Here is a 17,216-nt window from a genome sequence, read left to right as displayed (position 1 = left end):
CCTGTAGTTGTTTGCAGGTAGGAAATGAGAGATTAAGTACATTTGAGTGTTTGTCCAGTGAAATTCAGGACATTTCAGGGTAATATTAGGATATTTGACCCATGATATTAACCCCATCACAGCCAGACCCAGTACACATCCATTTTATTTTGTTGATCTTTGCGGCAAGTGGTGATAGCCATACTAGCATAACACTGGAAGAATGGCAAATTCCTCACTTTGGTGTCTGTTGTTTCACTGCTTTTTCTGGAACACTACCATTTTTGCCTTGCATATTAGTTCATATGTTGTGATAGCTACCGTCTGACACCTACGCAGTTCTTAATGTACAGAGTGAGTTTTGCTGAACATGAATTATTTAGATATGCTAGTTGAGTCATGATGTTTTGATGTTTAAAGTATCTAGGATGTTGAAAATAAAAATGCGTGGTCAGCTAGTTTTTTTCTTTTCCTCTGTATTCTTTTATAACCTTCTATCAAATGAAATTGTAAAGAGAAGACAACTACTCCTATGGTGCTAACCTTATGCATCCTTTTACTTGTAAATTTTCATTTGTCATCTGAAAGCGGGGCAAGGATCATTTAAAAAAAAAAATGTTTCTTGCAATTTTCCAGAATCAAATAAAATTTCTGTTCCTAGACCTATGCTTTCTCTCTATCTGTACCTTCCTTACTGCCTTAAAACCTAAAAAAGCACAGGCAGGTGGGATTTTAGGTTACATATGCACAACATTGGCGTGCGACTTGGAGAGACAAGAAATGTGTGTGATTCCTTGCTAATGCATTCACTGTATGGAAAGGTCCTGCTTTTCCTCGCAGGATAGCATTGACTGAAGTACTTGCTCATTCAGCAGCACTGATTCCGTCCGTTCTTCTGTACTTTTTGAGTGGAGCATACAGAGTATGAAGGATTATGGTGAATTTACAGTTTCCATTAGTAATTCTTGTAAAAATGTATTTATGTAGATTGGGGCAGATTTTAATTGGCCAGTCTCAAAACATTAGCTGGAAGGCAAAGAGAAATAAGTGTGCTACTATGATTTTTTAATTTATTTTTAATATTTTTTTAGGAAACAGATCACTCATGCTGCACCTGTCTAAGGTAAGCTAGGGCTATTAAAGACTTGGGGTTGGGAGAAGAATATCAAACTTAATCCCAACTTGCTATCAGCTAGCACCAGCTCTACTCCTATTCTCTTGCATGCAGGGATTCAAGCTTTAACTTAAAATTAATTAGGAAAGTTTGAGGGCATTGCAGTTGACTTTGATTATGATCAGCTGATGAAATTGTGTCCAAAGAGATTTTTAGAAAGAGATTCTCCTTTAGCCTAAGCTTTTAAGACATTGGCATCTGACTTGCACTGACTAAGCAAAATTTTCAAGTATGAAACACAAGAGCCTCTTAGAGCAAAGAAAATCTGAAGAATCTGAATCTCTCTTCTTAATTCAACTGATTTCTTACTTAACTGCACTTACCCCAAGGTAAGGCTCTGCTGTGTAGCGTTCCGCTATGGGAAAGTAAAGGTCTGCCTGTCCCGATGGGTGGCCAAACTATCGGTCAAACTTCATTCCTGCTTCTGCCAGAGCCCTTGCCCACGGATGGTGTGCTGATGAGCACGCTGCTTGCGCCCCAGCTCCCTCGCCCATCACTTCTGAGACTTGTTTCTCATCTGCTGAGCACGGCGCTTAACAGCGTTGCATGGACAGGCAGCCTTGTGTCAGTAGAGGCTGGTGAGCCGCCTTTGTGTTTGCAATCGCTCTGATCTTTGGTACTGACCACAGACTTTTTAACATTAAGGGCATCTGCGGCTTCTTCCCACATGTCTGGCATCTGAGTCTCTGGGCTTTGAGACTGAGCGGTGGAGTGTAAGCGTGGCTGGGAGTTTGTTCGTTTTAGGCTGTTCATCCCTAGCCCCCGAGGGAAAGTGGGAGATTATGCTTTTTGGCATGTTAAATAATGATTTTTACAGGCCTACCAATATCTCGATGCTGGAAGGTCTCAGAGGTATCAGGTGCTGTTTCCCACTCTCTCTCATCAAGTTCTGGTTTCCTCCAGTCCTCATTCCCTCCTGCTTTGATGGTCTCTACAGTGACAAAGGGAGGAAGGGATGTCTCAAGAATAAAACACCAATTTTTTTCTTTCAGATTATTTTCTTCCATTATCTTCTGCATCCTGGCACCTTGGTTTCAGCTGAGTATATGGGAAATATTTTATTTCCCTTCTAACCAAGAGCTGTTTTTAATAAGAGATGCTTTGTTCCCTTTCAAGCTAATTTGCTAGCTGTATCAGTATCACCAGTGCTTCCCAAAACTCTGACAAAAAGCAAAAGCGAAGCCTGAAACATGAAAAGCTTCTGTTGCTGTGTGCTTGCTCTTATTGCTCTGTCTCTTCGTGTTAGAAGAGAAATCCACTTGAAGCAATGCTGTGATGAAGTCCCTGCTGCCTTCATTCACTGCACGCAGTTTTCAAGGTTGCTTCTTGTAGCCTTAAAAAAAAGGAATCCGTCAGAATATGAAATAGTTGTTTCAAACCCAGGTGCCAAAAGGAGAGAACTTATTTATATTCAGACGCAGAGGAGCATTAAATAGCTGCAAATACCTTGGCTTTTACTTGCCTGCATGCTGTCATAGCAAGAGACCTTGGCATAAGTTTAACCATGAAGGATCCAATTGCAAGCATTCAAAGCAATGCTGCCTGATCCCAAATCCCCATAACCTGTTAATTAAAATTTCATTTTTATTCATAAGGTCCAAAAACTGTGGATGAGCTTTTAAGTGCAATGGAAGATCCTAATTGTTGATTGCATCCCAAACTTAATATTATACAAAGATTGTGAGCTATTGATGGCAGTTCCCTGAGTTTTCATTAACTGTTATGGGAATAATGCAGAAAACAACAATAACAAAAACCAAAACCCAAAACCAAAAACAACAACAAAAAAACCCACAGCTATTTCTGATACAGGAAATGGCTTTAAACCAACACCAAAAACTCACTGTGACATAAATATATAACTTCCAAGCTCATAGTCAGCCCATTACTGCCACGAACATGTTCTTCTCCCTGTCTCCCCTGTTTGAAAGCTTTTGCATTTAGGAAGTGGTGCTGTGTTGGCATCGTGTGGTGTCCATCACGTGCTGGGCTCCCAAGCGCTGTGTGGTTCTGGGATGTGGTTCTTGATCCTACCTGGGTGGTTTTCTCCCTTCTCTTGAGGCAGAGGTAGGATTTATCAGGATAGACTAAAAATAGAAAAGAAATGAGGACTGTGAGCTGTTAAATGTCAGTCTGTGAATGAAGAGGACCACATCCATCCGTCTGGGTGGGATGGGGCAGGAGTGATGGATGCCTCCTCTCACTGTCAGCACCCGCCCTGGGAATACTGTGCGGGACCAGGTGACAGGCTACAGGGCACACAGCTGGGGGGGTCCAGTCCCCTGCCCAAAGCACCAAAGAAAACCCAACTCGAGAGCTAAAAGTGCTTTGTGGGGTTCAGCTTCAGCCACATCTTCAGGCTCTTCTGTAGAATCAGGGCAAGGAAACCCTTTCCAAAGACAGCAGTGTGTCTTACTCAGCTGCCAGGCCCCTGGCTGCCATGGGTGGGGACCTATGGCTTTCTTCAGTCAGAGTGGAAGAGCAAAGCCTTTGTAGATTTGCTCTATTTTTGTTTCTGTGCTATAGATGACTTGCACTGTGCTAATCCTGGCCTGTAGCATTAGTTGGAGGTTTCCCTTGGTGTGGCTTTTTCCTGTCGCTTGGTTTTGCACTGCCAGATGTTCCCTTCTCCCATGTCACCCCAGTGTGTGAGACCTCCCTGCCCATCTCTCTGCTAAGGCTCAGTGAGTTGTTTTGAAGTAGGGCATAAATAAATAAATAATAATTTAAAAGAAGATTTTGAAAAGGGGATGGAGCTAACCAGGAACAAAAATGAGGACCTTAAACCACTCTCCCGGTTTCCCTAGGCACGGCACTGCAGCCCGGTACTGGCTGCGCTTGGCAGGGCTTGTCGCGGGGGGAAGCTGTGTGAGGTGGCCAGAGGCTGCCTCTTGCCGGTCCAAGCAGAGCCATGCCGTGTCTCTGCAAAGGCATGTGTAAGAAGTGTTAGCAAATGCTGAGAAAAAGGAGAAAGCCTGAGCAAGACAGGAGAGGAGAAATGCCGAAGCAAAAGCACAGCCTGAGGGGGACTGGAGGCCAGGAGCCGCCTGGGCAGGGACCAGGAGTGGCCAGAGGAGCGGGTACAACCCTGACAGGATTGCAGCCTGTGGAGGAGCCCATTCTGGAGCAGTCAGGTGAGAAACGAGGAGCAGTGGCAGCAAAGGAGCCACCAGGCGCTGACCACCTCCTGCTGAAGAGGGATGGAGGAAGGGGGGGCACAGGTGAGACTAGAAAGGAGGCGTGAGGTACAGGAGGAAATACAGGCATCAGTGCCTAGTGGTTGCTGCCTGCTTCGGGAGCAGAAAAGAATCTAGCTGAAGCTCAGGTTTTATAGAAACCACAGTTTTCTTTCTTCTGTATTACTGGCACTGGGATGCGTGGCTGTAAACTGGAGAGCCAGGGTGGTGTCCCCTGTGTATGACCTCTGAGGTCCACTGAATGCTGTCCTCGGGTGATGACAGGCCTGCATCCCACGAGTGGGTGATACTGGACAGCAGCTTGTGTGTGTGATTTGTAGGGGATGAGGGATTTGTCAGCAGCTGCTGAACCCAAGTCCCGTAAATCTGCTCTTGAAAACCTGAGCTCAAAGCCCAGAGCTTTGGTCAAAATGGTGGCTGTGCTACTCTTCCTGCTCCCTTGCTTCACAGGTACCTGAGGCAGATAGTGAAGTTCACAGTATAAATGTTTGTGATTTAGAATTTCTCATTGCCTAGGGGATTTGGTCACTGTTTTTGTTTGTTTGTTTGTTTGTTTGCAAGGTGGCCTGAAAGTCTCTGTGGCTTTGAGGCTGCCCGGCCTGCTTGCTGTGCTCCTGACAGGCCTCAAAGGCTTGATGAGCTCTCTCAGAAGACACGGTGTACCTAAATCCCAGTTGTTTTAAGTTCAGAAAGAGAAACGTGCCAGAATTTAACTGGCTGTTCTTTGAGAGCACACAGGGCAGGACAAGAAGTAGAAACTTCCATAATGACACTCCCAAGTCTTCACGAAGTGCAGCTCAATATTTCCCTCTCCCCTGTGCTGACTGAATTGTTACAAAGCAGTATTTGTGTGGGGTTTGGTTCGGGAGCTTTGTTAGTACCACGGCATATGTCCTAATGAATACGGCTTTGGTAGACTGTGGGGAAGCCAGGCTTGCAAGACAGAAGGTAGTGGAAATGTAGATTGCTGTATGATCGCACCACATATGTGTGGATTACGAGAGAAAATAAAGGCGAACACAAAATTAATGACTGTGTGAAACCTTCATCCCCCTCCAGCTGATGATAAAATACTCGTTGGCTCTGCAGGGGCCTGAATCTCTCCATTCTCATGCAGGTTTCTACACAGACACCAAGCAGATCATTACAGCGTTTCCAGCTGGGATCATAATGTCATTTCCTCTGCTATTTGCTTGCATTCCTTTTTCATATCTTCCCATCCCCTTCTCAGATTTACTGAAGAACTGCTCTGTGAATTTGCACTCTACCTACCCTAACTTTCTGGTGAGAAGGTTTCCCTTGGTGGCCGGAGACTTCAGTGGGCCAAATATAGAGCCAGTGCCTACAGCTGGAATGCAGCAGAGGAGCGTGCACCTCCTTTCCAGATCTGCAGATGTGATAGGCAGCGCAAACAGGCTGGCAAGGTTCCTCAGGCTGGCGTGGCTCCAGCCCAAGCATCTCATCCCCTATCTTTAGGGAACGTGACGTATAAATCACGGCAGCTCGGCAATGCCTGGAATTTGCTACCAGCAATCCCCGGCTGCCCTCCTCTTCTGAGGGCACGGTGCCTCCTCTCCCAGCACTTTGGTGTAAATACGGAGCGTGGATGCAGTGTATGAGCTTTTGAGTTGTTGAGCCTGGTTTCTACATGCGTTCTGACAGTGGATGTGACGATGGAGGCAACAAGAAATGCAGGGAGCCAGCACGGTGCTGGCATGCTTTGAAAGCTGACTCCTTGGGTCCAGATGTTCTAAATCACATGTGGAGAAGTGTTTGTGGTCAAATGCTGTTTGAAACTGATTGTTGATAGTCTCCTGAGACAGCTTGTGACAAATTGTATAATAAAAACGCTAAAAATAGCATAGTTATTCCCTGGAAAAGCAAAGTTCCCACAATTCAATGAGCTGGGAAAATTGTTGAACTTTCTTTGGACACAATGTGCTCATTTTTTTGTTCTTCAACCTTCCATGGGTCTCTCTTCTTTTTTTTTCTTATGGTCTATACTTCTTATACCAGCTCCAAGAACCACGTTTCCGGCCTCAAACTGTAGATGAACGCCCTAGTCATAGGTGTGAAAAACACTCTCCCCCACTTCTTGGGCCTAACTGCTCCCTGGTGCTGCTGACGGTTGTGAGTTTGTCCTGGTAGAAGAGATTTGCTTTTAACCGTGAGGAAAGCAAGCTCTCAAGACACATAGTGATAAAATCAAGACGGATTGAGTCTGTCTACTACTGGAGAAAATGTCCCCTTTACAAAAACTGCCCTCCTGTGTGCTTTTATTTTGTATTTCTCTTGTGTTGGAGTTAGCTACAGGTTCTGTCTTACTCTGGCATGAAATTGCAGCTTCGCAGCTATGTATACTTACTTAAAATGTTCTTGCTGGTAAATTTAGGAGAAAACCTTGGGAACAGGAGCTCAGCTGAAGTAGTGCATTGTGACAATCTTCTTGCGGGTGGTGATTTCAATCCGAACTCAATATAGTGAATTGTCTTATCTGACCATTCTTTTTGGAGCCTGGTGCTACTTAAACTTTCAGCAGAGTTGGTGATTGAAGCAGCCAGCATTTTAACGCATGCCTTCAGTTGCAGTCCTGGTCCTGCACACCAAAGTCTCATCCGATTCTGCTGGATGCAAAACTCCACGTACACACCAAAGCACGCACCAAAACCTCTGCTGCTCCTCTGCAGCCAGGTAGGTCATCAGCTGACATGCATTTTTGTGCTTTCACCCACTGCTGCGGGGCTACGGAGCTTTGCTTGCTAAGCATCTGATGTGCAGCTGTTCCTTGCCCCTGTAAAAATCTGAGGCACACAGCAAATTTAGGGGTAGAGTAAAACCAAAGCGATGGAGCAGAGTACAATGAAGAACGTGGATATTCTGTAAGTGTTGCAGATGCAATTGAAAAGTCTCCGGTTTCACAATGAAATGAAGTTTGTGCTGAGTTGCAGGTTTGAAGTTTAGATCCCGCATGACGTCTTGAGAATAGCATTTGTAATAGATTCAATCTGCTGACAGGCGGACTCTCCATCCCAAAACCACCAGCGCAGTTGTCTCCAGGCTCCTGCCAAGCACTGCCTGAAATAGCATCTAATAAACGATAGCAAACCGAAGTTTCTTCTTCCTCTGTGAAGATGAAATGAAGTACGTGGTGGTGATGGGAATGGCTATGGTCGCCTCTGTGGATTTTCTCAGGGGAAAGGACAAGAAGGAAAACAGCAGCAAACCCTGCTTCTCTTCTTGTATGCATGGCCTCAGCTTCCTTCCAGGTTCTGGAATGGGAGGAAGGCAAAGTAGGAATGATGTAAATAAATGTGTTTGTAGGCTTATAGTACGTCCAGCCCTCCTGTGGGGCCTTCCTCCAGCACTTCTCTGGACCCATCGGAAGTACAAAAACGTGGCTCTCCATGTCAGAGAAGTTAATTGGCTGTATAATGTGCAGAGAGCAAACGTGCCTTCCCCAAGATTTATTCATCAATTATGGTTTGCTCTGCATGGTGCAGTTGGAACCATTTTCTGGCCATGGGAGAAGTATGTCAGACAGAAAGAGAGGGAACTACTGTTCCAATAAATGACCAGGTGCATGTGTGCGTGACGGTGTGTTTTAAGTGCTCCAAAGCAGGTATCCTATTAGCAAGCTGATGAACATGCAAACGTGGAGCCGAGGATCATCATTATATGCGAGACAGTAACACACGTTTTGGTTTTTGCTTGTAACTAATGAGAGCGTTGTCTGGCGTCCCCTGAGCAAGGTTGTTTGCTCGTCTTCTGCGAGGAGGACACAGCAGCCAGCAAGCTGTGCACACCTCTCCTCTCCTCCTTGCAGCCCCCTCTGTGCTGCCCAGCCTTGCCTTGTGCTTCTCGAGGAGCGTTTTGCCAGCCTCCGGGCAAGGCCCCTCAGCTGGGGGTGCCAGCGCTGGAGGTAAAGCTAAAGCCAAGTCGGCTGCAGTAAGCGCGCGAGCTGTATTTTGAATTCAGGTTTTAATGGAAATGGCGTGTTTGTCCCTCCCTGGAGAACACGCGGATAGGAGGGTGCTGTGCAGCGTGTTCCGAAAGAAACGGCGTTGCCAGTTGCACTTCAAGTGGGTCAGCGTGCTACATGGAGGAGCACAGGCAAAGTGACCACGTGGAGGAGGAGGCGTCGGGTATTTCTTAAGGGCTTGTCTGGCGTGCTCAGTTCCCTCAGCTGCTATTTGCTTTAAAATTGTTCCGCAGGACTTGAGAGCTCCCAGCAGCTTATGGGATGTGCCCCCCCCCCCCCCCCCCAGAAAGACTCCTGTGAGGGTGCATGGGGTCTGCAAGCCGGTCCGCTCCTGTGCTGACTCTGATGATGCTGTTATTATTGACCTTGTCTCATTATTGATGTTAAATTGGCTTGCTAAGTGGCATTTAATTACTGTCCTATGTGTTAGCGGGAACATCTCATGCTGTAGAGCACACTGTGAGCTGCGCTGCCCTGAAACACTTCTCTGATGCTAGGTAGCACAGGAGGAAAACCGATGGCTGTGGTGTCCTGCTGTGCTGTCTGCTCCTTGTGCTGCTGCCTGCAAATTGCCCACTCCTGGAGAAGGTCCTCTCCTGCGCCCAGGCCTCGCTCACTGAACACATGCCATCTTCTGAGGCAGGGATGGTCAACAGCATCCGCTGCACTCAGGACCTCTCCCAGCAGGCCTCCTGTGATGCTGGGTGTTAGAGCTGCTCCTTGAATGCAAGGATTGGTAATGAACACGCGTCAGCTGGGGAAAGAAATAATGCAATGTATTTTTTACAGGGAATGTTGGTTGCTCCCGTGGCTGATGATAACGTGGGAAGGAAGGAGTGGTACAGAGTCCCCCCCTTATACAGCTCTTGGTACTGCAGAGAAACGCCTGACAACCACAGCCACCCTCCCCTCCTGGCTGTGTTAAATGCGGTTAGGAAATTTGGATCCTTTATTCAGAGCTGGGAAAGAGCCATCTGCTTTTGTAGCATATCCTCTCTTATTCATTCATGAGATAAAATGAGATTGATTTGGGAGCAGTTGCAGAGGGAATTCAAATATCTTTCCAGGCCATCAGATATCATAGAATTTGTTAGTGTTTCAAGACTGATCAGATCATGGCTCTGAAGTCTGGAGACCAGGGAAGTTTTACACTGCAGTGTAAAATGAAATCCTCTTGGCTTGAGGTAAGCCACTTAGTCTGCTCCCTGTAACACAGGGAGAATAATGTTTACCACCTGGTGCGACTGTGGGGATTAATGTTTGGTAGGTGCTGTGAAAATATGATTCGTGGAAAACCCCTTGTCTGCAAGGAAAGTTGCGCACACGGGGAGTCTCCGGCTCCTGCCCGTCAGTGTGAACCTCATTGTTTTTTATTGTTACGCTTCATATAATTGAGTGGATCAAGATATGAAAGCGGTGGCCTCCTTCCCACTATCCCAACAAACCAGCAAGTGTAGAGACCCACATGGGGTACGAAAAGCAAAGAAATGAGTTCTTAAGGTGAAGATGGCTGACGATGCACACACGGGCATGGGGACCCATCGCTTAGGGCAGCGCGGGGTTTGAAAAGAAAGACGAGGACACAAGGTAGCCAGATAAAAGGCTCCAAGGACTAAAGGCTGTAATTACGGGAAGGTTAATGTATGTGAGCAGAGCAAGGTATATTTATTTGCTAAACTGCCTGTTAAAAGCTTTGCCTTTGAACAAGGCAGGGTCACCCCGGTACGGCTCGCACCAAACCTGCCCACGCTGGCAGGGCCGAGGACGACTGAAGCGGGTCACCAGCTGCAGGCCGGGCAGCCCAGCGCTGCTGTGGGCAGGAATGTACGGCCCGGGAGCTAAGGCAGGAAGATGTGAGGTGTTTGATTTCCCAGCAGGGTTTTCCCACAGTTCATGAATATGCTTATCTCTGGAGTTTTGTAACGTGTAGGCTTTAAAGCAGCTGAGTCCTAAAGCTTATCAGACGCATCAGCTATGGCCTGAAATCCTGAAGGCAAATTTTGCTTAGCTGAAAAGGGAGATTTAATGGCAATGGGCAGGGAAGTTGTCCCCGCTCCTTTCATTTGTGTGAGATAAAGACTGTTTCAGGCAAGGTGCTGCTGAATTTAAACCACAGAGTGCAGGGAGAAAAGCTCTGCTAAATGCCTGGGTGATGCCTTTGAAATGATTACCGCCGTTCTCAGGTTAAATGGGGTAAGGTTGCTTCAGGATGCGTGAGAGTCGCTCCAAATGATTTCAAGGCACAGGTATAACAACCTGAAAGACAGAGTGGTGACAGCAGCGACGGGGCGATGGCATGGGACCATCCAGTCTCAGCAGATGCAATTGTTTAGGAGAACGTGGGGTGGGGGGAGATTAATAGTGTCTGGGATTTAGAACAACTCATTTTGTATTAGCATTGTCTTTGACGAAGGAAAAGTAGCAGAAAGCAAAAGGAGAGGCCGCACAATCCCGCCAGGGCTGGCAGAGCTCAGAGGAGAACCCTTGAGCACAGCCTGAGTGTGCTTTGGAGCGAGGAAGGCTCCTCTGTGAAGTCTGAATCTTGAACATTTCGAGGTGTGTGGCTGAAGATCTCTGAGCCCACCTTGTGGAAACACGTGAAAGCCCTTGAGATGTCTCGTTATTTACAAACACAAGTTTTATAGCCTAAAGCAAATCAGCAAAAACTCTCATTTATGATTCTGTGTTGCTAAAGAGGCTTCCAAGCTCACAGATTGCCTACCTATCCCCTCCTTACTCATGCTCGGGATTTGCCACTGCTACACAAAAAACTGCTTTTTGGCAGGCAGGGGCAGTGCTCTCACCCTGACATGAAATATTTGTTCCTGACCAGCTGGAAGGACTTCTGCCAAAACACAGGGCATCTATTGGTTCTCATCTCACTTTGAATATGTATTGCATTGCCATGTTTGCTCAAGTCCTGTGACTTCCCCTTAGAAAAGGCTCACGGTCTCGAAGGCTGTGGGAGCAAAGTCAGGCTTGCTCTTAACCATCTGGCAGTAGCCTGACATGATGAAATTACTGCTCGGGCTACAGAGCAAGCGATTATTTTGTGTTTTTTTAATGGCAACTGTGGATTCCAAGTTTAAACGCCACAAACAGGAGCCCGTTGAGCTGATCCATAGCCTCTACTGCCACGCAGATTTTCGGACGGGAGCTTTTTCCCTGTTAAAGAATTACAAGCCAGGCCCGTTTCCCTCTCTGCGGGAGGAGGATGAGGGAGCAGAGCAGGGGCTGGGAGGACTTGTGGGGAGACCCGGTGGGGTGGGTGCTGCTGCCCTGCTCGGTGGGCTAGGGGTCAGTGGCTGCTCGGGAGGAGGGCGCCTGGAGGTAAGCGAGAGGTGGAGCAAGGCAGTGGTGGAGGTGAGCAACGCCTGGATATCCTGCTTTGTGGTACCGGGGGCTGTCCCCTAGGAAAGCAGGGTTCTGGGGGAAGGTGAAGCTGGCTGGCTGGTTGGAAGGCTAGTGGGAAAAGGAGGCTCGAGCCTTGCTGAAAATCTGGCCACCCTGAAATCCTTCTCCTTGCTTCCCACACCCTTTCAGCTTCTCTGTTCTTTTCCGTCCCTAGCGGCTCCCTGATCCTTCCTAAGCCTCTCTGCCCAGCCATGGATGGCCCCAAGACACCCTTCCTATCCCTTTCTCTGCCTGCTTTGGACTCTGCTGCTATGAAGATTTATTTTGCAGCTGCAAGGCTTGAGAGCAAAGTAAATCTTCATTCTGGGGGTGGCAAAATTTGCTGTAGCCCATGTGCTGAAAAGCCTTGGGCTGGCTCTGCTGCCACATCTTGTTCTACTTAAACTGCTGCTTTTAATAGACCCAAAATGTTTGTGTTACAAAAGATGTTTCCTTCTCCTCCAGCAGAACCGTGTGGGCTTGTCTGCTCATTTCAGATGTGCCCTCGCTGGGGGAGCCGCTGCCAAGGCTGCGTTGCGTTAGCTCACGGGGCACTAACGGCACCAGGATTAGCAGACCACCCAGCTGGAAATTTTCTCTTGGACTTGGGTTTCTGTGGGAGCTTGGTTGGAACTTATTTAAAGGGGATTTGAAACTGCTCATGAAAGCACGTTTTCAGATGCCAGCTCCTACCTTTAAATACCTAGCTGAAAGTAGGGCTTGACAGCTGGCATACGTCACAGATTTGGGGGGTGGAAAATTAATCGATACCTTTGTGTGGGAGCTGGAAGGCTGGTGCTAGCAAAGCAGTGCTCCCTTACCTTACATCTTTCTTTCTCGTTTCAGTGTTCTCCACGGCCAGTGGCATTTCTTTCTCACCAGGTATCTCTTGGCAGAGATTTCAGATGCTGGCAAGAATCAACATCTGCAAGATCTGGTTGAAGTTAAGGCACGGATCTCGAAGCCACACTAAAAGTTTCGGCTCTGTAATGCTGTTGGGTTGCCTGCAAAGATTCTGCTGTGAGTCTGTGTTTTTTTAATATCGCTGTGAGATCTAAAGGGCGGTATATAAAGAATAGGACATTGTCTCTGCAGTAGTGATTTATGGGACCACCACTTCTCCCCCACCTCATCTCAAGCACATTTTGGTGGCAAACAAGGCTGGCTCAGTGGGAGAGCTCGGACCTGGCCCCCCCAGGAGTTCAGGTAGCCACGTCTGGGGTGAGCAGCCTCACGGTTTGCTCTTAGCCCTTGCTCAACATGGTCAGCACGGCTTGAAGCCTCACTTGCGGTGGACTCATTTGTCTCATTTGTGAAGGGGCACGACCGCTTTCTTGATACCACCACCTTCTTAACCACCACGCGGCCTTGCCAATGCTTGAAGTTCAATCACACCCACAGCCCGCAGCTCGAAATGATCAATTAACTCCTCACGTGCTTTTCTTCTACAGCACTGATTGCACCAAAATGTGACCGCCCTCCCGGGGTCTCCGGGGAGGACCTCCTCCTTCAGATGTCCCCCTTCAGCCAGCTGTTCTTGGCCACCTGCCCCACGCCGGGCCGCGAGGCCGGGCTGAAGCGCAGCAGCTGGGCGATGAGGGCTCGGCAGGGCTCCGGCAGCGGGGGCAGCCCCTCCGGGTACAGCACCCCCTTCTTCTGCTGCTGGGGCATGCTGCGGATGCGGGTGTCGTCGAAGGGCATGTAACCGGTCACCATCACGAAGAGCATCACCCCCAGGCTCCACATGTCGTACTTCTTGGCGTCGTAGGGGATGCCCAGCAGCACCTCTGGGGAAGCGTAGGCTGCTGACCCGCAGAAGGTGGTGCTCAGGTCCGGGTAGCTGCTGGCCTCCTTGCTGAAACCGAAGTCGGTGAGCTTGGCCCGGCGGCCGTCCGCGGCGAGCAGCACGTTCTCGCACTTGAGGTCCCGGTGCACCAGGTTGCGGTCGTGCAGGTAGCGCACGGCCCCCACGACCTGCGCGAAGATGTCCCGGGCCTCGGGGACGCAGGGCAGCTTCCCCAGCTGCTGCACCAGCTGCAGCAGGTCGGTGGCCGCTGCCTCCATCACGATGTAGAGCTTCCCGTTGCACACCTCGATGAGCTCGAAGATGCGCACGATGTTGGGGTGCCGGATCTTGCGCAGGATGGAGAGCTCCCGGGGCAGAAACTTGTACACGAAGGCTGGGGGGGCTCGCCGCCGGTCCACCACCTTGACGGCCAAGGGGACCTTGTATTTGCTGGAGGTGACCGCTTTCACTTTGGAGAAGCTGCCTTCCCCTAAGGTCTGACCCAGCTTGTAGCCCAGCTCACAGAGTAGCTTCTCGCCTGCATCCGTTTTTGGCATGTTGAGCGATCCCGGGGGGCTTTACCGAAGTGGGTGTTCTGCTGCAGGGCTTGAAAGCTTTAACACATGGTGCGTGGCAGTTGGTGACCTTCACTCGCCCCCCGTGGTCCCACAGATGCCACTGTGGGCTTCGGGGCTCACCCGGGCATTGTGATGAGGCGGAGAACTGTGGGGCAGTGCCTTTGTGAGCCGTCAGGGGTGTCCAGTGCCTCCCACCATTCCTGGGTGTCCTGGGCATGCCCGTGCACACACGGGGAGAACTCTCCCTGCTGAATATATCATATTTTATATATAGTTAGTCACATATGTATTTTTTAAACCATTTTTCTCCTCTTCATTTGCGTTTTCAAGATAGAGAATTGGCTGATGACGAGTTTAAATGTGAGCATTCTGGGGTGGACAGTCACCGCGGGGGCCCTTTTCTGCAGGATACCGGTGATATGAACAGCAGCACTACGCAGAGTGGCGCAGGAGAGTGATTTCTGCCGTCTCTAATCGCAGGCCACCTCAGCTGGCTGTAAATATGGAGGTTTTGATTACGATGGTGCAGGAAGCAATTTTTCTAGGTGGGCTTTCTCGCTTTGTGTGGTGCGGATGGGGGGCTTTGTCTTTCAGAAGAAGCAGATTTTCAGCTTCCCGAACCTGGATTTGCACTCCCTTTATTTTTATCAGAATTGACAGAAATGATAAAACCAAGGCGTTCTCTTGCTGCATGCTGGGGTTCAGACCAGGAGTGTCTCCTTCCTCTGCACGCTGCATCCCTGCCTCTCAAGAGCAGTTGTTTCTGGTTTGTGCTACTCAAGGACCTTCGCCTCCCCGTGGAGCACGCGTTTCCTTTTGAGCTGTAAAAAGGAGCCTAGGACCACAAAATGTCCGTGCTCCGTTTTTAAGTTTCGAATATATATTGTGCTGAGCAAATTGTTTCGAATGAGGGGTGAGACTCAACCAAAGGCTGAGAAAACGTCTCTCGTGAGTCCACCTTGTCAGCCTTTCCAAGGGACTTGACGAGGTCAAATTAACGGGACCGTGCGCACACAGCTCCGTATGTGCCGCGGGGCTGCTTCGCCCCGGTTCCCACGGGCAGTAAGCACGACGCCACGTGTTACCTGCTGGAGAAGCGGTGGGCCAAAACCACACCGCTTGCCCGCTGCAGGCGGGTTAGAAGCGCAGGAATTCCCTGTTCCTGGGCAGAGGCTGCCCTGCTGACCGCTGAGCCGTGCCCTTGGTCCGTCCTTACTGCTCCTGAAGAGGACAGAGGCCCCGTCAGATTGCAAGGACGTTGGGATGGAGCTTGGGTGGAGGATGCCCTGCACGCATGCGGAGGTGCTAGAAGCAATCTGGCCAAGGGTCTCTTTCTGCTTAGGCCATTAAATAGCTGCACGGGAATTTCTTCCTTCTGAGCGGTGGGTTCCCGGCACTCTGGTCTGTGAATCACAACCGCAGGGGCTTCAGCAGAGGTTTGAGCTGTGCTTTTCAGAGGCGCTGGGAGCTTTTGGGTGACTAAATATAACTGACTGAATGGAATTGGAAATTTTTATAAGGGAAAATGCTTACACCAGGCTTTCTTTCCCTTCTCACTACCAGAACATCTCAGGAAAATTCATCCACCCGTGATCTGATGGACAGGGGCTGATGCTTGGTGTAGCTCCTGAAACAGGAGATGGAATTCAAGTCACGTGCATGTTCCCAAAGCTTGTAGATAAAATCCTTGTTTATGAGAAACCTCTTCGAAGCCCCCTGTAATAACAGGAGATGTTGTCTAAAGTGGGGTGGAAAAACGGAAGTGGCAGCTACTGATGCTGAAATGGTAGGGGGTAATTAGCAGTGGGCTCGCACACTGCTAATAACTCGCCATCGGCTCGAGGGAGCTTGTAGGTTTTGGGAGGTTTTCAGCGAGCTTGGCTGAGGGAGACAAATACAGACACAGAAATGATTCAGTGAGTCCTCCCCTAACAAGGGGACGGGAGAGCGAGCCCAGGTGGAAACGGGGAAGCAGCAAATATTGCAGCAAATGCTCCCCCTCCTGTACGCCGCGGGCTAAGCCGGGAGGAGCTGGGTTGGTTTGCAGCGATGCAGCCATTTCTGGAGCCATTTCTGCCCATCCCTTCTCAGCCTGCTCTGCCGCTCACAGCACGGCTCATGGCTCTGGGGAAGGAGCTGCATGAAGGACAGCCAGGGGAACGACCGAGGGACCTGGTATTTGCAGGATGCTGTCGGCAGAGGAGGAGGAAAGATAGCTGGGCTTGTTGTTCTGTGCTGTGCGTAGGTTACTGGGAAATGGGTTTGTGCCTTGTTAGCTGTTGGCTCAACATTTATTGGTATAAAAATATAAAAATCTCTTTTGCTTCCAGTCCTTCCACAGCAGGTCCTGCTGCCCGTGGTATCTGGGTCACGCTGATGCCTTTCCTGTGGGTGCTCTACTAACATCCAAGAGGAAGCCGAGCCTCTGGGCTTTCTTAGACGCTTATTTTCAGGAAGATTTCCGAGTTAACCTTGCGTGGGTCCTGAGTGCTCTGCAATTACACAGTGTGAGCACCTCGCCTCGCTGAGGAGCTAAAGCAGCCGCAGCTCTCCAACCTTCTGCCCCCGGAAAATGTTCTCACTCCTCTGCGAGCTCATTGCCCTCGCAGCCTGACCCAGCCGGGTACAGCTAGCTGCGGGGAGTCCCACCGGCGTGGGCACAGGACGGGCAGAGCGGCTGCATTTGCTCAGACCCGGATGGTCTCGAAGCTAAAACAAACTACAGTTTTATACCTTGTGCCACGAGGCTGAGAGTTACAAAGTGTGAAACAACCCCGGTACTTACACGGAGCCCCTGAGATTTCTTTAAATACCTCCGTTTCCATACAAGTAAAGATGTTTTGTCCAGGGGCTCTTTAAACACTAGCTTTACTCGTTTTAATCTCTGGTTTATATATATATATATATATATAATTTTTTAGATACAGTAGTTTTATATTCGCAGAGAGGACTTAGCATCACAAGCAACCTGCTTTTCTTCCTCCACCTGAATGGCGTGGGGAATTTTTTCAGGTGCTGGCGCAAATTCTGCAGGTACCTTGGAGCTGTGTTACAACCTCTCAGTGTCCGCACCAGAGGGAACAAACAAAGGTGAGGCTGTCTTGTACCAGGTGGGACAGAACCAGTAAAG

At 49.1% G+C, this 17,216-nt stretch overlaps 1 protein-coding gene across 1 annotated transcript; it reads right to left on the bottom strand.

Moving 5' to 3' along the window:
• Positions 1–11,860: 11,860 nt before the first annotated feature.
• On the bottom strand, positions 11,861–14,145 carry TSSK6 (testis specific serine kinase 6). The gene has a single exon (XM_035330871.1). The coding sequence runs from the start codon at positions 14,063–14,065 to the stop codon at positions 13,232–13,234; it is 834 nt and encodes a 277-aa protein (XP_035186762.1). The 5' UTR covers positions 14,066–14,145; the 3' UTR covers positions 11,861–13,231.
• Between the last annotated feature and the right edge of the window lie 3,071 nt (positions 14,146–17,216).

The sequence above is a fragment of the Oxyura jamaicensis genome, chromosome 7 (assembly GCF_011077185.1).
Source record: "Oxyura jamaicensis isolate SHBP4307 breed ruddy duck chromosome 7, BPBGC_Ojam_1.0, whole genome shotgun sequence".
Taxonomy (NCBI): domain Eukaryota; kingdom Metazoa; phylum Chordata; class Aves; order Anseriformes; family Anatidae; genus Oxyura; species Oxyura jamaicensis.
This window is presented reverse-complemented; position numbering and strand designations above follow the sequence as displayed.

Coding starts and splice junctions, on each gene's coding strand:
- TSSK6 (XM_035330871.1), bottom strand. CDS start 14,065: ATGCCAAAAACGGATGCAGGCGAGAAGCTACTCTGTGAGCTGGGCTAC.